Source organism: Melampsora larici-populina (assembly GCF_000204055.1).
Source record: "Melampsora larici-populina 98AG31 unplaced genomic scaffold MELLAscaffold_56, whole genome shotgun sequence".
Classification (NCBI taxonomy): domain Eukaryota; kingdom Fungi; phylum Basidiomycota; class Pucciniomycetes; order Pucciniales; family Melampsoraceae; genus Melampsora; species Melampsora laricis-populina.
In genome coordinates, this window is record NW_006768820.1 from 531,473 (window position 1) to 547,447 (window position 15,975).

Consider the following 15,975-nt stretch of genomic DNA (forward strand, 5'->3'; position numbering starts at 1 on the left):
ACCGTTGTGGATGCTCTAAGTCTTCCCTTTTGAAGCTCCGAATCAGATGCAAGGATAATCAAAAATCAAATATTCAACATCCAACCTGATTCGATGACAACGCTACAAACACCACAACATATTCTCTGGGTTCGCTTTTCTGTTTTGGTGACGCCAGATGCTCAAAATCTGGCCAGACTCCTTCATGCAAAGGATGAATCAGAAAACCAAACGATGTTGTGGTCGCTGGTCAACATGTTGGTGGCGGGGCTATCCAAATGATTGAGTTCAAATGCGATTCATTATTTTCACTTTGTCAAGTATCTTTCTCCCGAAGTCGTTATTCAAGGTTGAACCCCTACGGGGCTGTGGATGCAAACATGATCGAGAAAATAGATTTTGACCACGAATCGAGTTTGAAAACCATTTGCTAAGTATGTTCCGTGCTACAAAACATTACCTTGGCTTCGGTATGACGAGTCATCTGGGTTTGACGTAGCATTGATGGACCGTGCAAGAGCCTTCAAAGACACGCAGCGACCCGTTTCAAGATTCCAGGTATTCAAGGTTGCTGCTTAAAAAAAGGTACAACTTGGCGCAAGCTCTTGAATCTTCAGCCCAGGATTTGAGAAATCGAATGAAATTCACCATGGAGTCGTCACGCCTCACGTTAATGATAGTGGCTCTCATGTGCTCTATGACAATGGCATCTTTCAGTGAGTAAAGATCCTTTGAAGGCGATGTACAAGTTGATCATTGTTTGAGTTGAATGCAAGCTAGCTGACAAATGGATCTCACAGGGACCTGGCAAGAAGCGCAATCCCTAGCTCAAGATATGGTTGCTAATATGACGCTAGATGAGAAAATCAAAGTGTTAAAAGGTCAAGGGATTTTTGGTGGTAAGCTCCGAGCAAGTTTTCGTCTATGGAAGGCAGGCTACTCTTTATACCCTGATCAAGTCCCAGTGCAGAACGAATAGCGAGTCTGTGTGCCAGCGGATTCAATGGAGCACATATTTAACCAAAAATCACGAATCCTTCGTCTCTCTCCAGGCCCATGCACCGGAACAACTTCGGAGGTAAACGGAAGAATCCATTTTCCAGCCATATGTATGCAGGATGGTCCGGCTGGTTTACGCAATGTGGACGATCTTGTATCAGCTTTCCCAGCTGGAATTTCAGTAGCCGCAACATGGAATCGAAAACTGATGCGAGCTCGCGGCGTAGCAATGGGAGAGGAATGGAGAGCAAAAGGTTAGTGATATTGATCAGGTCTCATTGTCAAGTCATGGGCAAGACATCGCTTGAAGGACCTAAACTGAAACGACAACCACATTAGGTGCTCACGTATATTTGGGTCCGGCGGTTGACGTGACTCGTGATCCACGTGCTGGAAGATCATGGGAAGCTTTTGGAGCAGGTGAATCAATGATCGTGACTCTTTCTCCGCTAACAACGCTGATCCTCTCGCAATACCATTGCTCAAATTCATAGATCCGTACTTGAATGGTGAGGCTGCTTATGAGACTGTCAAAGGGGTGCAGAGTCAAGGAGTACAGACATGTGTGAAACATTTAATTGGATATCAGCAAGTAAAACATCCCCATATCTCAGTTCAATCCATCTTGATGATCCTAAGGCATTTTTTTCTCGCTGAACATAGGAGCAATATAGGTTTACAATGACGTCACAGATAGATGATAAAACGTTGAAAGAATTGTATCTCAAACCATTCCAACGTGCTATAGACGTGGGCCATTTTTGATTCATCAATCATTCAAAACATATGCTGAGAGAACTTTATACCCTCTCTTTAGGCTGGAGTAACATGTGTGATGTGCTCGTAAGTTCATCGCTATCTTTGGCATGGACAAGCCTCGATAGACTAATTGTGGATTGAATCAGATACAACAAGTTCAATGGGCTCAGCGCTTGCAAAAACCCCACGTTGACAGGAGATGAAGGTATATTAAGAGAAGAACTGGGATTTCAAGGATATGTGGTCAGCGAGTGAGCCATCTAAAATGGAATTTTCACAGCCTTTACCAAGGTTGAAGAACAAGAAGAGATGAAGAAATACTGAAATCTTTCTGAAACACAGCTGGGGAGCTACGCATGATGGTAACTGGAATGTCAAGCGAGTAAATGAAACTGCTCTTGCGGGCATAGACGTTGAGGTAAGTCATATTATAGTATTTTATTTGAAAGCTGATCCAAATCCTGAACAATCGATCCTCTCTCGTTTCAATAGATGCCTGGAGGGTTCATGTTAATTGGGGGTGGAGTATACGATAACTTGGAAGAAGCCGTGAATGAAAATTATGTGACAGACGCCACTATTGACAAGATGGCTACAAGGTTTATCTCAGCGTGGTACAAATTGGGACAAGATCAGGTGAACCACGGGTTTTCCTCTTGGGAATGAAAACCATTCTCCATTCGAGACATATGAGCTGACCATTTTGTGAAATCCATCCAGGGGTTTCCACAAGTGAGAAAGTCTTAAAGATCGGCAATTCCTACGCAAGATAATGTTTGCTGACTCTGCATCACGCTGGCAAAGATCTCCTTCAACGTGCATGATCAAAGTGCTAATATCAACGTCAACGCGCGAAGTAATAAACACACAAAATTGATCAGAAAGATCGCTTCTGCATCTGCAGTTCTTCTCAAAAACAGCGATGACATACTTCCACTCTCAATACCATCCACGATTGCATTGATTGGCTTGGACGCAGGACCAATATCTAATACGGATTGTGAAATGAATGCGTGCAAACTCGGGGGAACCATTCCTGTCGGGTAAATGATACTTCTGCTTTCATTATCATAGTACAAAGACTTCTCTAAAGATCCAAAAGCTGACTATCATTGCATATCGGTAAGATGGGGTTCGGGGACTAATTCTTTGAAACATGTGGTTTCCCCCGCAATTGCCATTCAAGATATGATTTGCAAAGATGATTTGCCCACAATTGTCAGCACTTCATTGACCGACGATATTTCTTCTGCAATTTCGGTTGCCGAGGCCGCCGAAATAGCCCTAGTCTTTGTATACACGTTGGTTCTATTTCAGTATTCCAGTTGACCACACTTTTGATGATCCCAAACCGGTTTCTGTGGTTTGCGCTGTTGTTTTTTCTAGATTTTCTGGAGAGATTGGAATGTGTTTTACAAATGTCGAGGGGAATCTAGGAGATCGGACAAATCTAAATTTGTTAGGAAACGGAGAAGAATTAATCAAAGCAGTTGCAACAGTAAATCCCAACACCATCGTTGTGATACACTCAGTGGGAAGTATTGTCATGGAATCATGGGTCGACTTACCGGGTGTTAAGGGTATCATCATGGCGGGTCTTCCTGGCGAACAAACTGGTGTGTTGATTGACTTGGAATTCCGTGAATGATATCTTTATACCAAACTTGCGGCCTCTACTTGACAGGCCCCGGCATTGCGGACGTCTTATTTGGGAAAGTGAAGTAAGCAACTTTCGATGGACTGTTACGTGATCATAAGGCTCACATTTGAAACCATTGTGAATTCTCAATCTCATTTACGCCAGTCCTTCTGGCCGTCTTCCTTATACAATTGCTCGAAACGCAGAGGATTTTGGTGTCACGATAGCACCTCAGAGCTTGATGAATGGGTTCTCCCCAACAGTAGTTTATAGCGAGGTACGCACGAGCGACCGGACCCCTTGTTGGATTTGTGACACCATCTAGAACCGGTGATCTAAGACTAAATGACTTGTTTGAACTCTTCTAGGGTCTTTTCACAGATTACCGTAGATTTAATCAATTGAATACCAATGTGCGATTCGCCTTTGGATTTGGGTTATCTTACACAACTTTTGATTACAAAGAGGTTATTCAAAATTTTGTCCAAAACAAAGGCGGAATAAATTTACTGATTGATACGCTCTCAATCAGTTGAAGATTGTAAAAGGGTCGGTAATGACACCAATCATCATCAAATTCCACATAAAGAACACAGGTCAACGTAATGGAACAGAAATTCCTCAACTTTATCTCACCTTCCCACCCGGACTTGGAGAACCTCCAAAGCAGTTGCGTGGGTTTGAGGCGGTTTTCATCCCAGAGGGCAAGACTCGACGAGTGTCTCTACCATTACATACAAATGATATCTCGTGAGTTATACTTCCATGAACTTCTTTGAAGCTTCCACCACTCCTACTTTGACCTGTCGTGTAGAGCAACGTTTCTATCACAGCGCCTGACCATCTTTCCTTTGCTCAAATATGACATCAGTGTATTTGACTTGGCCTTAAACAGATGGGTTCAGCCTGCTGGTTTATTCCAGGTGTATGTTGGATCATCCGTGAACGACATTCGTTTGGAAGGCAGCATGGAAATCACCAATTAAATCCTCCTATATGTACTAGCTTTTTCACCTCATTTGTTCTGAGGTGAAATTCACAGAACAAGAACCTTTTCCATTGCTCGAGCGAAATGTGTCCATCCCACTTAGCCTGTTTATCTGTAGCAATGCTCTTTGTAATATATATATACCCCTTACTACTTATGAAGTTCATTCTTTCAACGTTAATGATGGCTTAATTGCCCCTGACTGTATCGGACTTCACCTTGCTTGTTTTTTGAACATCTTATCACTTCTCCCCTATGGCGAAAATGTAAAAAATGACAGACCCCATCACTTCAGTGTAGCATCTCAAAGTCACAGTACCGTAAGATTTACTCCGGAAGTCACGAATCCTGCTCTCTCTCCTTTGACCACGTCTTTTCAGCAGCGGCCTTATCCTTCATAGCCTCGAGTAACAGAAATGAGCAGATTACAATTCTATCGTTTTCTGCAGCCATCCACGCACGGTTGAGCTACCTCTCAAGCTTTTCATCGCCGGCCAGCTTGGCCGCTTGGCCAAGAGTAGAACTGGTCAACTCCCCTTAGCTTCAAGAAAGCTTAGGATTACTTCTGAAGTGGCAAAAATAACCAGGAATGTCAGACTGCAAAACCACCTGAAGAACTATAATATACCAATCTTCCTGACACAGGTTCTGTGTCAGCCCTATGGATTAGCTGAGAGAACAAAACGTCTTCACACCATCTGAGTCCATAGATGCAGTCTCAATGCAAAGCCGATACAGAAACGCGACCTAACGCGACGCGTCCTACGAGGTTCTCGGGTGTCCGCTGTGGAATCATGGGATTTGCGGGTGTGGATGACCAGGGATGATCTGAAGACAATTTTCAAAAAATAGAATGGCGTAGAAGATAATCGTGAATTCAATCCTTGCATGGCGTTGTCGATATGCCAGGGCCCCTGTGGCTCCTCAGCGCTCCTATCCAGAAATGAGACATCATGCAGATAGCCTGCAATCGAGTGATCGCCTTGTAAGTTTTTCCTTTGGTATACGTTCCTCTCGCATAGTCCAGCCTCCGCAATCGACTTTCAAACCAAGGCGAACGTTCTCGTTTCCAAATTTCGATTCGCTCATCTTTCCTCACGATGTTAATTCAAGTTGCCATATTACAATCGATAGTATTAGGGCTATCAGGTGTAGCACATGCTAGTGAGTCTTTTTTGTTCATTTTGAAGGCTGTCCCCAATACTGGAGTGGGTTGAAATGGCTTCTATTTCTTTCAAACGTTTGATGATGGAAAATTCCTAGGGACCTGGTCAGAAGCAAGAGACCTGGCGGTCAAGCTGGTATCCAACATGACTCTAGGTGATAAAATCAAGGTATTGAAAGGCCAAGGAATCCTTTCGGGTAGGTATACATTTATCCTTCTTGTGTGCGGCACATGACAGAAATCATGCCTCATATGAAGCTGGAGATACTTACACGAGCTATATATCCACAATGTACAGGTCCATGTATAGGGACCACAACAGCGATCACAGAGGGCGGAACGTTTCCAGCAATTTGTATGCAAGACGGACCGGCTGGTTTACGTGAGGTCGATGAGTTCGTCACAGCATTTCCGGCAGGAATCTCAGTGGCGGCTACGTGGGACCGAAAGCTCATGCGGGCTCGGGGTGTAGCACTTGGCGAAGAGTGGAGAGCAAAAGGTACAAAGAAACTCAAATCATGCTTTTTACTTCATTGTCGCACTCACGAATGAGTCAATTTACCTTTCACACTGTGGATTGCACTTCCTAGGTTCGCATGTATTTTTGGGACCAGCTGCCGACGTGACTAGAGCTCAGGAGGGCGGTCGGGCTTGGGAATCGTTTGGAGCGGGTCAGTTTTATGTTGATCAATTTGTTGGGAAACAACTACACAAACTCAAGCGAAACTCCCTTCTGACAGACGCTTTCCTCAATGGCGAAGCCGCGTATGAGACGATAATCGGGGTTCAAAGTCAGGGGGTGCAAGCCTGTGTCAAGCACCTGATCGGCAATAACCAAGTCAGTTATTCAGAAATCCGGTCGTAATTACCACGGTTTGCGCTCTCTATGCGATGAAAGCCCACTTACAAACTCTCAATATTTGTGGTCCAAAGGAGCAATACAGGTTTTCGATGACAAGTAAAATTGATGGAAAAACTCTGAGAGAACTATACTTTAAGCCATTCCAACGAGCTATCGATGTGAGCTGTGATTATTCTTTTGATCTCCGAGCTCCGTCATATTCTGATTGTCTTCATGCCTTTGAGAACAGGCAGAAGTAGCTTGTGTCATGTGCTCGTAAGTAGACTCACCTTCACAATATCTGTCGGAGCTCAGCTGAAGGCATGCAATTCCTACTAGTTACAATAAATTCAACGATAACTGGGCTTGCAAAAACCCTGAGCTCATTGGAGAGGATGGTCTACTTCGAAAAGAGGGAGGTTTCCAAGGATATGTTGTTAGCGAGTGAGTTTGTACAAGATCAAAAGAAGTCTCCGTCATTCAATGCGAAGCACTGAGCGCTGACGTGGGGGCTTTTATAGCTGGGGAGCGTCACATGGGACAGCAGTCAAGTCGGTGAAGGAGAGTGTATCAGCTGGGCTGGATGTCGAGGTGTGTGGAGTTTCGTCTTGCGATAACTTTTCAAGATTGTACTCGATGCGAATTTTGATATACTGTGCAAACTGCACCAATGCAAGATGCCAGGTGGTTACATTTTTGTTGGCGGGGGAGTATATGGCAATTTGAAAGCTGCAGTGGAGGCGAAGTACGTTCCGGAATCTGATGTGGATAAGATGGCGACCCGCTTCATCTCAGCGTGGTTCAAGGTTGAACAAGACAAAGTCTGCCATTTTCATTCTACCCTTCAAGTTCTCATTCTCCTAATTTTCCGGCTACGGACAAAGAATGATACCCTACTAATCGCGTACTGATTCTGTCCTGAAGGCATATCCACCAGTGAGTCCCGCGCGAAATCCATTAAGGAGAGGTGTCTCAATCTGAGCCAAATATTTCATCGCCAGATCTCCTTTGACGCGCACAACAAAATTCGGCAAAAAAAACTCAACGTCAGGAGCGAAGCACACACTCAGTTAGTGAGAAAAATCGCTGCTGCGTCTGCGGTTTTGCTCAAAAACTCCAACGGAGCGCTTCCACTCTCTCCACCAGCTACAATTGCGCTCATTGGTGTGGATGCGGCCTCCATTCCCAAGAAAGATTGTGGTCTGAATGACTATGAGCGTCACGGAACCATATCAGTCGGGTAAAAGCTGTTCCCTCTACAAGATAAAAAATCTTCAAGATACACTCGGTTTTGAACTTACACTTCTTTATCCAAAATACAGCTGGGGTTCAGGTTCAAACTGTTTGCAAAATGTGGTTGCACCTGCTGTCGCCATTCAAGATATGCTTACCGCTGAGAAGGCATCGACAAAAGTCCATACTTCGTTAACTAATGATGTCAATAGCGCTGTGGCTGCTGCTAAGGTAGCCGATGTGGCGATTGTATTTGTATACACGTAGGTTTTGAATCTCATCAGTCCCTAAGCTGAGAGCGAAACTCGGACAACTATTTGACTAGTCACTTTTTCTTCTCAAACAGCATCAGCGGGGAGATAGGGGCTGGGTTCACACGCGTTGAAGGAAATCTCGGCGATCGAAAAAATTTGAACCTCCTTCAAAATGGGGAAGAGCTTATCAAAGCCGTTTCCGCAGTCAATAACAAAACAATCGTTGTGATCCATTCAGTGGGAAGCGTGGTAATGGAAACTTGGGTAGACCTACCGGGAGTCAAGGCGATTATCATGGCAGGCCTTCCCGGGGAACAGACCGGTATGCAACCTTTAGAACAATCTCAGCTGATCTGATAGTCTGTATTCATGCTACAAAAATTCACTTATTTAGGCCCAGGAATTGCGGACGTGCTATTTGGAAAAGTCAAGTGAGTGATAAGAAGGCCAGAAGACTTCGTAGTCTTTCTAAACTTATCATCATCTTCAGTCCATCCGGACGCCTTCCATATACAATTGCCAAGAGCGAAGATGACTTTGGAGTCAAGGTTTATCCGGAAGGGTTACTCAATGGACTCGAACCTATAGTTGACTATAAAGAGGTAAGTACCAACATATTTTCCGACCTTGCGACATGTGAATTATGATATACTCCCCTCAGCCTCACTGGCCTAAAAACCGAGTTTAACATTGCGCTCTTGCTCTTTGTGTCATGGGATCGCTACTCACTTTGAACGTCAGGGGCTCTTCACAGACTATAGGCGATTCAATCAACTCAACACCACTGTCAGATATTGTTTTGGACACGGCCTTTCATACACAACCTTCCGTTACAGTCAGGTCAATAATTCATGTGCCATACAAACCTTGATCGGGTTGACCAAATCTGATCATTTGTGAACTTTTTGCGACTCGTGTTAGTTAAAAATTGGGCGAGGTAAAGATGATGTAGCATACGAGGTCAGCTTTCAAGTGACCAATGATGGCCCAAGGGATGGTACAGAGGTTGCACAACTCTACCTTACCTTTCCATCAGGTTTGGGAGAGCCACCTAAACAACTGAGGGGATTTGATTCAGTCTTCATCCCGCGGGGAGAAACTCAAACTATCTCCTTGGAATTAAAGACACGGGATGTTTCGTCAGTCGAATCAGCTTTTACTGATGCCAATTTTCACTTGTCACAATTATTTGTAGCTGACGTTGGCTAGTTCTCTTTCTACCTGGGATGAACCTAAGAAAACAGTGTATTCGACACAAACTTGAATAAATGGATCACTCCTGATCGCGGTTTCAATGTATATGTTGGAAGTTCTTTGCTTGATATACATCTTGAAGGTACTATATAAGAAAAAGATCTCAGTAAAGCTGAAAATTCATTGGAGAAAATCAACAAAGATACCTTTAATTTTGGGGTTCGATGTTCTTCTCCTTATTTCTTAATCTCTTATAATAATTATAGATATGAACCTTTCCCAATTTTTCCCAATTTTCCGCTTTGATATTCTTGTATTACATATGGAGCTGACTTATTATTATTGTGAACTTGTCTCGTAAGTGAGCGACATAATGATAGATACCGGATTGTAACACATAACCTGTCTGAATTGAGTACCATTGTCACTCTCAGTCACTTTTGAGAAGACGAGGTTTTCATCACAAACAAAGTCCCTCAGTATCCTTCTGGAATGATAAGGATTATCTTTAATAATTTAGAGAGGCTACCAATGAACTCTGCCGGTAACAGAATTGATCCCAGGCTGGTAGTGATACGCTGCAACACTTGGAGGAGTGATCACCCTGAATATGCTCTTTTGAAAGCTGATTGGAGGTATCTGAGAAAACGCCCTTGTATACTTTGTTTGAACCAAATATTCATCCTGTGATTGAGACCCCGCTGTGGGCACCTTTACGTGTAAACATTCAGATATTTCTTCTTTTCTTTCTTGTGATTATCGTGTGTTGACTATGCTAGTAGAATCTTTTGCTTCTGTTCACAAATCTTCCATACATCTCATCGTTGATGGACGTAATCTTGACCGCACAACAGTCTGCTGCACAGCTTTCTTTTGTCACGAAATGTAATTCTCAAAACTTACAATAACCAGTGTTTGAAAATACTGAAAGCAAAGGTTGTGGGCGAATCCCTAGGCTAGATCTGTAGAGACGAAAGCAGATGAAACGCGTAAACTAGTGAAACTAGATGTCAGTGAAATCTACCGAAACAAAGAATTTGTGACAATTGCATATAATAGAAAAAGAGATCTACCTAGTGAAACTAGATGTCAGTGAAATCTACCGAAACAAAGAATTTGTGACAATAGAGAAAAGACAACACAAGTTTCAGGAAGAACGTAAACTATTTATGCGAAACAAGTTTCAACTCGGCGTTACAACAATGACGCTAACAAAGAAAAAGAAACCAGCCCTGATCTAACATCCTAGATCTTCCAACTGGGCTAAACCAAGAATGGGTGAGTTTGGCCTAGTCACCTACGGTGCCTAGCCACTTCAGCCGTAACACCCCCCCCTCAACCTTTAGAGGTTTACACCCTATGTCATACAAATATTACTCTTATGAATTTGAAAGATGATATTACCCAAAGCCTTAGTAAGGATATCGGCTTTTTGATTAGGTCCATCAATCCAACTGATCTTCAGATTACCGTTGAATATTTGCTCGTTAACATAATGAAACTCTCTTGCTACATGATGAGAACGTTTCGTAAGATGAAGGTCTTGAGCTACCTTTATTGCTGCAGTATTATCACATTTTAAAGTCGTGATAAAAGATTTCTTGAAAATATCTTCAAGTAAGTTCTGAATCCAAATTGATTCTCTTGACGCTACTCCCAAAGCCATATACTCAGCATGGCAGGTCAAAGTAGCTACGCAGCTTTGCCTCCTTGAGGCCCATGAAATAAGATTACCAAACAAAAATACAGCAAAACCGTGAGTTGACCTTGAAAATTCCCCCCCCCAGTTTGCATCACAATAAGTAACTAATTCAATATCCTGCTCCTTCTTTCTAAACCAAATCCCATCATTTTTCGTACCACTAATATATCTTACTAAACGTTTTAAAGCCAGCCAGTGCCTGTCACCCGGTTTTGAAGAGAACCTCGCAAGATAGTTGACAGAAAAGGAAATGTCTGGACGTGTCCCAATAGCCAGATAGGAAAGTGATCCAAGAATCGACAAATAGGATGATGCGTTGATGCCTATAGCATCTTTATCCAATGTATCTAATTGAAGATTGGCTATCATCGGTGTCGAGGTTCGAGATGTTGTAAAACCGGTTGATTCCAAAACACTAGCAGTTAGCACTGGTTGAGATAAAAAGATGCCTTCTGGTCTGTAATCTATCTTAATACCAACAATTTGTTCGAGTTGATCGTTCCAAGTGATTTGAAAAGTCTTAAGTAATGATTGATGAATGAAATTGACAATGTTTGTTGATGATCCACAAATAACTCCGTCATCCACATGGATCCAGAGAAGAGCGATGTCATTTTGATAGTGAAGTACATATAAACTTTGATCGTTTGTACAATACTTACAACCCATACCAGCAAGCACAGATGAAAAGTGCTTCCACCAGCAACGCGCCGCCTGCTTGGTTCCATAGAGTGCTCGTTTGAGAAGTAAAACTGCATCTGGAAAAGAAACGGGAACACCTTCAGCAGGTCGAACAAAAATGATCTCATCGATGGGACTGTGTGGGTAAGCAGCTACGACATCGAAACCCCTAATATGCCATCCATGAAAGACGGTGATAGAAAATATAATCATTAGTGAGGTAAACTTGGCAGTCGGTGCGAAAGTTTCCGAAAAATCAAGTCCTTCTCTCTGAGTGAATCCTCGAACAACCAGCCTTGATTTTCTTTTAACTATATTACCCTGAGAATACCCTGAGAATCCAATTTCTCAGCAAATACCCACTTACTGGATACAGTTTTCTGACCAGGAGGTAATACAACTTCCTCCCACACACCCAACTTAATCAACATATCTAATTCCTTCGAACAAGCTTCTTTCCATTCACTTGCGTATTCACTACCCATTGCTTCTTGATAACTCCTAGGCAACCGAGCAGCCAAACCTGCAGCCTTAGCATGTAAAAGATCTATATTGAGGTCTTGCTGTCGCACGGTTTCAGAAAATTGCCTATCTTCAAGTGAATAAGTGATTGATAGCGATTCGAAAAGTTGTCTAAGATCATCATGACTGATAATTGAGTCGTCAGAAGCAAGAATACTATCCAAAGAAGGTTTGTGAGTTACATTTGGTGGTGGTGTTGGAAGAGATCGGCTTGTAGTCTTCTCGTCGAGCCACCTGGCATGTGCAGAATCTATAAATTCATCAGTCAAAGGATTCCAAAACCGCCAACCCTTGCTCCCTTCAAGATAGCCAACAAAACGACACTTTACTGCTGTCATCCAACTTTTTTCTCTTTTCAACTGGTACATGAACAAACGCCCAACTCCCAAAGATTCGGAGATGGTCGACTTGAGGAGGAAAACCGAACATAAGTTCAATAGGTGTTTTGGAACCAGTGTTGGAGTTCGGAGTCCTGTTGTGAAGATCTGTAGCAGTGATTATGGCGAAACCCCAAAATTTCTTGGGAAGATTTGAATCTTTGAGGAGCACACGCATCCCACCTTGAACTGTCCTATTCGCACGCTCGATGGAACCATTTTGTTCGTGGAAATAAGGTAATGATGTTTGGACCTTGATGCCTTTTTCAGCAAAATAAGATTTGAGAGAATTGTTTACAAACTCCCCACCACCGTCCGTGCGCCAATGGATAACCTTCTTGCCGGTACGTCGTTCTGCTTCTGCTATGAAAATCTTGATTTGATTAGTAGCTTCACTCTTTGATTTTAATAGATATGTTCGCATAAAAGTGGAAAAAACGTCGCAAATTTCTAATGAATATTCAGACCCGGAAATAGTTTTAACAGGGAAAGGGCCGCAAAGATCAGCCACAACAAGTTGGAGGGGTGAATCATAGGAAAATAAAGAAGGTCCTATAGTTGAAGTTTTTGTTGATTTGGAAATGGCACAGTCTTCACAAGCTACAGTTTTCGTAAGCTTCTCAGGTAGGCCTACACAAGATTGTTCACGAACCAACTTCAATAAAATTTTGTCATTTACATGACCTAGACGACGATGCCAAAGCATAAAGTCGCCTAAAACAGCTGCCGTCTCGACTGGGTTTTGAATGGCCTTCAAAATCCATTTCCTGCCTGACTTAATTGCTGTAAGAACTCTTGAATCATTCCTCCAAAGTTCTATACCTTTTGATGAATTCTTAAAGGTAATGCCATCTTCCTCCAATTGAATCCATGAAAGTAGGGAATGACGCAAGTTCTCACAAAAATAGACGTTATTGACCTCCAAAGTTTCATTAGAATTCATTGCATTACATATCTTAACACGACCAACACCAGTGATAAAAGAGGAAGAGTTGTTGTTTGCCATCCTAACTGGTAATGGGTTGATGTTTTGAATAGATATAAAAAATGAACGGTCATTAAAAACGTGGTGAGTTGCGCCGGTGTCGAAGATGATAGTAGACGGGGAGATATCAGTATCTAATTGCGAAATAATGATGTGTCGAGAATCCACACACCCTGAGAAATCGATATCGGCGAATTGAGGTTCTACAATCCTCGCATCCGAAGTAGAAGCCACAGGAGAAGTACGTTTCTTGTCCTTGGCCTTCAAAATGGGACAGTCCGGTTTAACATGACCGGTCTTCTTACAGAAATAGCAGCGTAAAACCCTGGTTTTTGAAGTTTTAGCTACCGAAGTCGATAATCCATCAGCAACAGATATGCTGCCTTTCCTATGAGCCACGTCCGCTGCACCCATTGCCCTAACCATAGATGAAGAATTGATAATAGCCCTAGGGTCATTGATGATCATAGCTTCGAAAGTGTTGGTAACATTTGGGAAGCCTAAAGGAACACTGTTGAGAAGAACCCCAGCGAAGATGTCGTCCGGGATAAGCATTCCTGATCTTTCCAATTTTCTTCTTAAAGTAGCAGCTGAGTGTACATGAGCGTCAAGCGTGGTAGATGATGGATCGTATTTAATTGACATAAATTCGTTCAATAAAGACATTCGACCAGCGAAGGTTTCTCCAGAAAAACGGCTCTTGAGGTAAGCATATCTTGCCGAAGGAACTGGTGAATGTTCCTTAAGACGCATACCAATGTGTCTGTCAACTGTCCAATGGAAAAGTCCGTTGATGCCACGAGCGATGTCTTCGCGCCATCCAGAGACACTGGGTATAGCAGCCGGATGGAGATAATCGATGCAGCCTGTCATGATTTCCAAGTATTCTTGAATATCAGCATCCCACACATCGAAGTTTGAACCATCGGATTTCAACTGAGCCAAACTGGCTAGTTTGACTTGACAATTTCGAGTTCGAACGATCCAGGAGTCAGTGTTTTCACTTCCTGCTATCGTAAAGACGTTGTGGATAGTCTGATGGAGAGTTTGAGGTGCGTTGTTGATCTGCTGATTCTGTTGCAAGTTTTGTTGTAAATTTTGAGACTGATCTACACCAAGACCAACACCAGCAGGTTGACCACCAGTAAGTTGTCCATCCATTTCCACGGATTCGATTGAATTGTCAGCTGATTCGATAGTAGTCGAATAAGGATTTGAAACGATTAATTGATTGTCAGAGGTATTTTGATTGTTTGAAGCGGTAGCGTTAGAATGTGCGGATTCGAATGATAGATCTGAATCGTCTGGTATGGTAAAGCTCATAACCTGTAGAGACGAAAGCAGATGAAACACGTAAACTAGTGAAACTAGATGTCAGTGAAATCTACCGAAACAAAGAATTTGTGACAATAGAGAAAAGACAACACAAGTTTCAGGAAGAACGTAAACTATTTATGCGAAACAAGTTTCAACTCGGTGTTACAACAATGACGCTAACAAAGAAAAAGAAACCAGCCCTGATCTAACATCCTAGATCTTCCAACTGGGCTAAACCAAGAATGGGTGAGTTTGGCCTAGTCACCTACGGTGCCTAGCCACTTCAGCCGTAACAAGATCAGCCCAGGGTTTTAATTACTTGAATCAAACAAAAAGACCCTACGGGGTGGCTAGCGGACCTAAAACAATTGTAAAGAAAACACCACTACTCAACATAAATGAAACTATAACCCTACTAAAAATTGAAACATAACCATAGGAAAAAGTAAAAAGAAAAAGTAAAATGAAGCCCAACACAATCTTTTTAAAGACAACATTATAATCACAAAGAACCAACCAACTCTCTTTTTTTTTTTTTTTTTTTTTTTAAAAAAAAGAAATAGTAATCCCACCGCATCTCCTTAAATCAATCCATAAGCGTGAAAAGTACTCAAAAATCTTAGTAATAATAATCGTGACTTCAATACCTGGGAATAAGGGTGGGTGGGCGCGAAATATAAGAACTAAACTAGTTTACCGAATAAGATGACATTGAAGTTTTGACGAATGTAAACACGATGGGAAGATGAATCAAAAGGATGGTCAACAGCCTATGACATCATCCTTGTAAGTGACTGAAGTACAAAAGAATGTCCGACCCGTCAGTAACTTTACAGGTACCGTGCATTCCGAATGAATCACACTCCCATCGGTTAATAACGAGTTACCAACTCCATATGCTTCTGAACGAACGTGCCATGGATTCCAAAGAAACACCGGATGTATGCGGGGCGGTGCAAGCATCGGGATTAGTACCCGGATTAGTACCCGATCCGATCCAATGTGTCTCGGGACATTGGGTGGTTCCAGTTTCACCTTGAGATTTTGTTCAGAAAATTATTCCTCTCTCTTGAACTCCCAGTCAAGGTCAGTTATCAGTCTCCTTTATCTCTCAATGTTACTTCACCTTCAAAATCTGCTGACAAATCGGATTCCCTACGTAGATATTAGTTACATCTTTCAATTACGTCTCCAAACCTTGCGGAGCGATAAAAGTCAGACATGCAATCGCTCAACGGGAAAGGTATAAATTCAACGCCAATGCCGCATGCCCTTCAGCGCAACAGACGCCAGAAGATAGGTGGCAGTGTCTTTTCGGAAAACGGAGGAACTTCTGTGAA

General features: G+C 42.6%; 1 protein-coding gene across 1 annotated transcript; it reads left to right on the top strand.

The window, feature by feature from the left end:
* Positions 1 to 982: 982 nt before the first annotated feature.
* MELLADRAFT_39609 (family 3 glycoside hydrolase) lies at positions 983 to 9,204 on the top strand (the record flags this gene model as incomplete). The annotated part of the gene is made up of 17 exons (XM_007416022.1): positions 983 to 1,232; positions 1,318 to 1,398; positions 1,473 to 1,570; positions 1,642 to 1,728; positions 1,796 to 1,821; positions 1,884 to 1,988; positions 2,080 to 2,155; positions 2,230 to 2,373; positions 2,458 to 2,469; positions 2,542 to 2,780; positions 2,865 to 3,038; positions 7,956 to 8,179; positions 8,252 to 8,288; positions 8,348 to 8,459; positions 8,599 to 8,753; positions 8,823 to 8,996; positions 9,102 to 9,204. The coding sequence occupies 17 exons, from the start codon at positions 983 to 985 to the stop codon at positions 9,202 to 9,204; spliced, it is 2,097 nt and encodes a 698-aa protein (XP_007416084.1).
* Between the last annotated feature and the right edge of the window lie 6,771 nt (positions 9,205 to 15,975).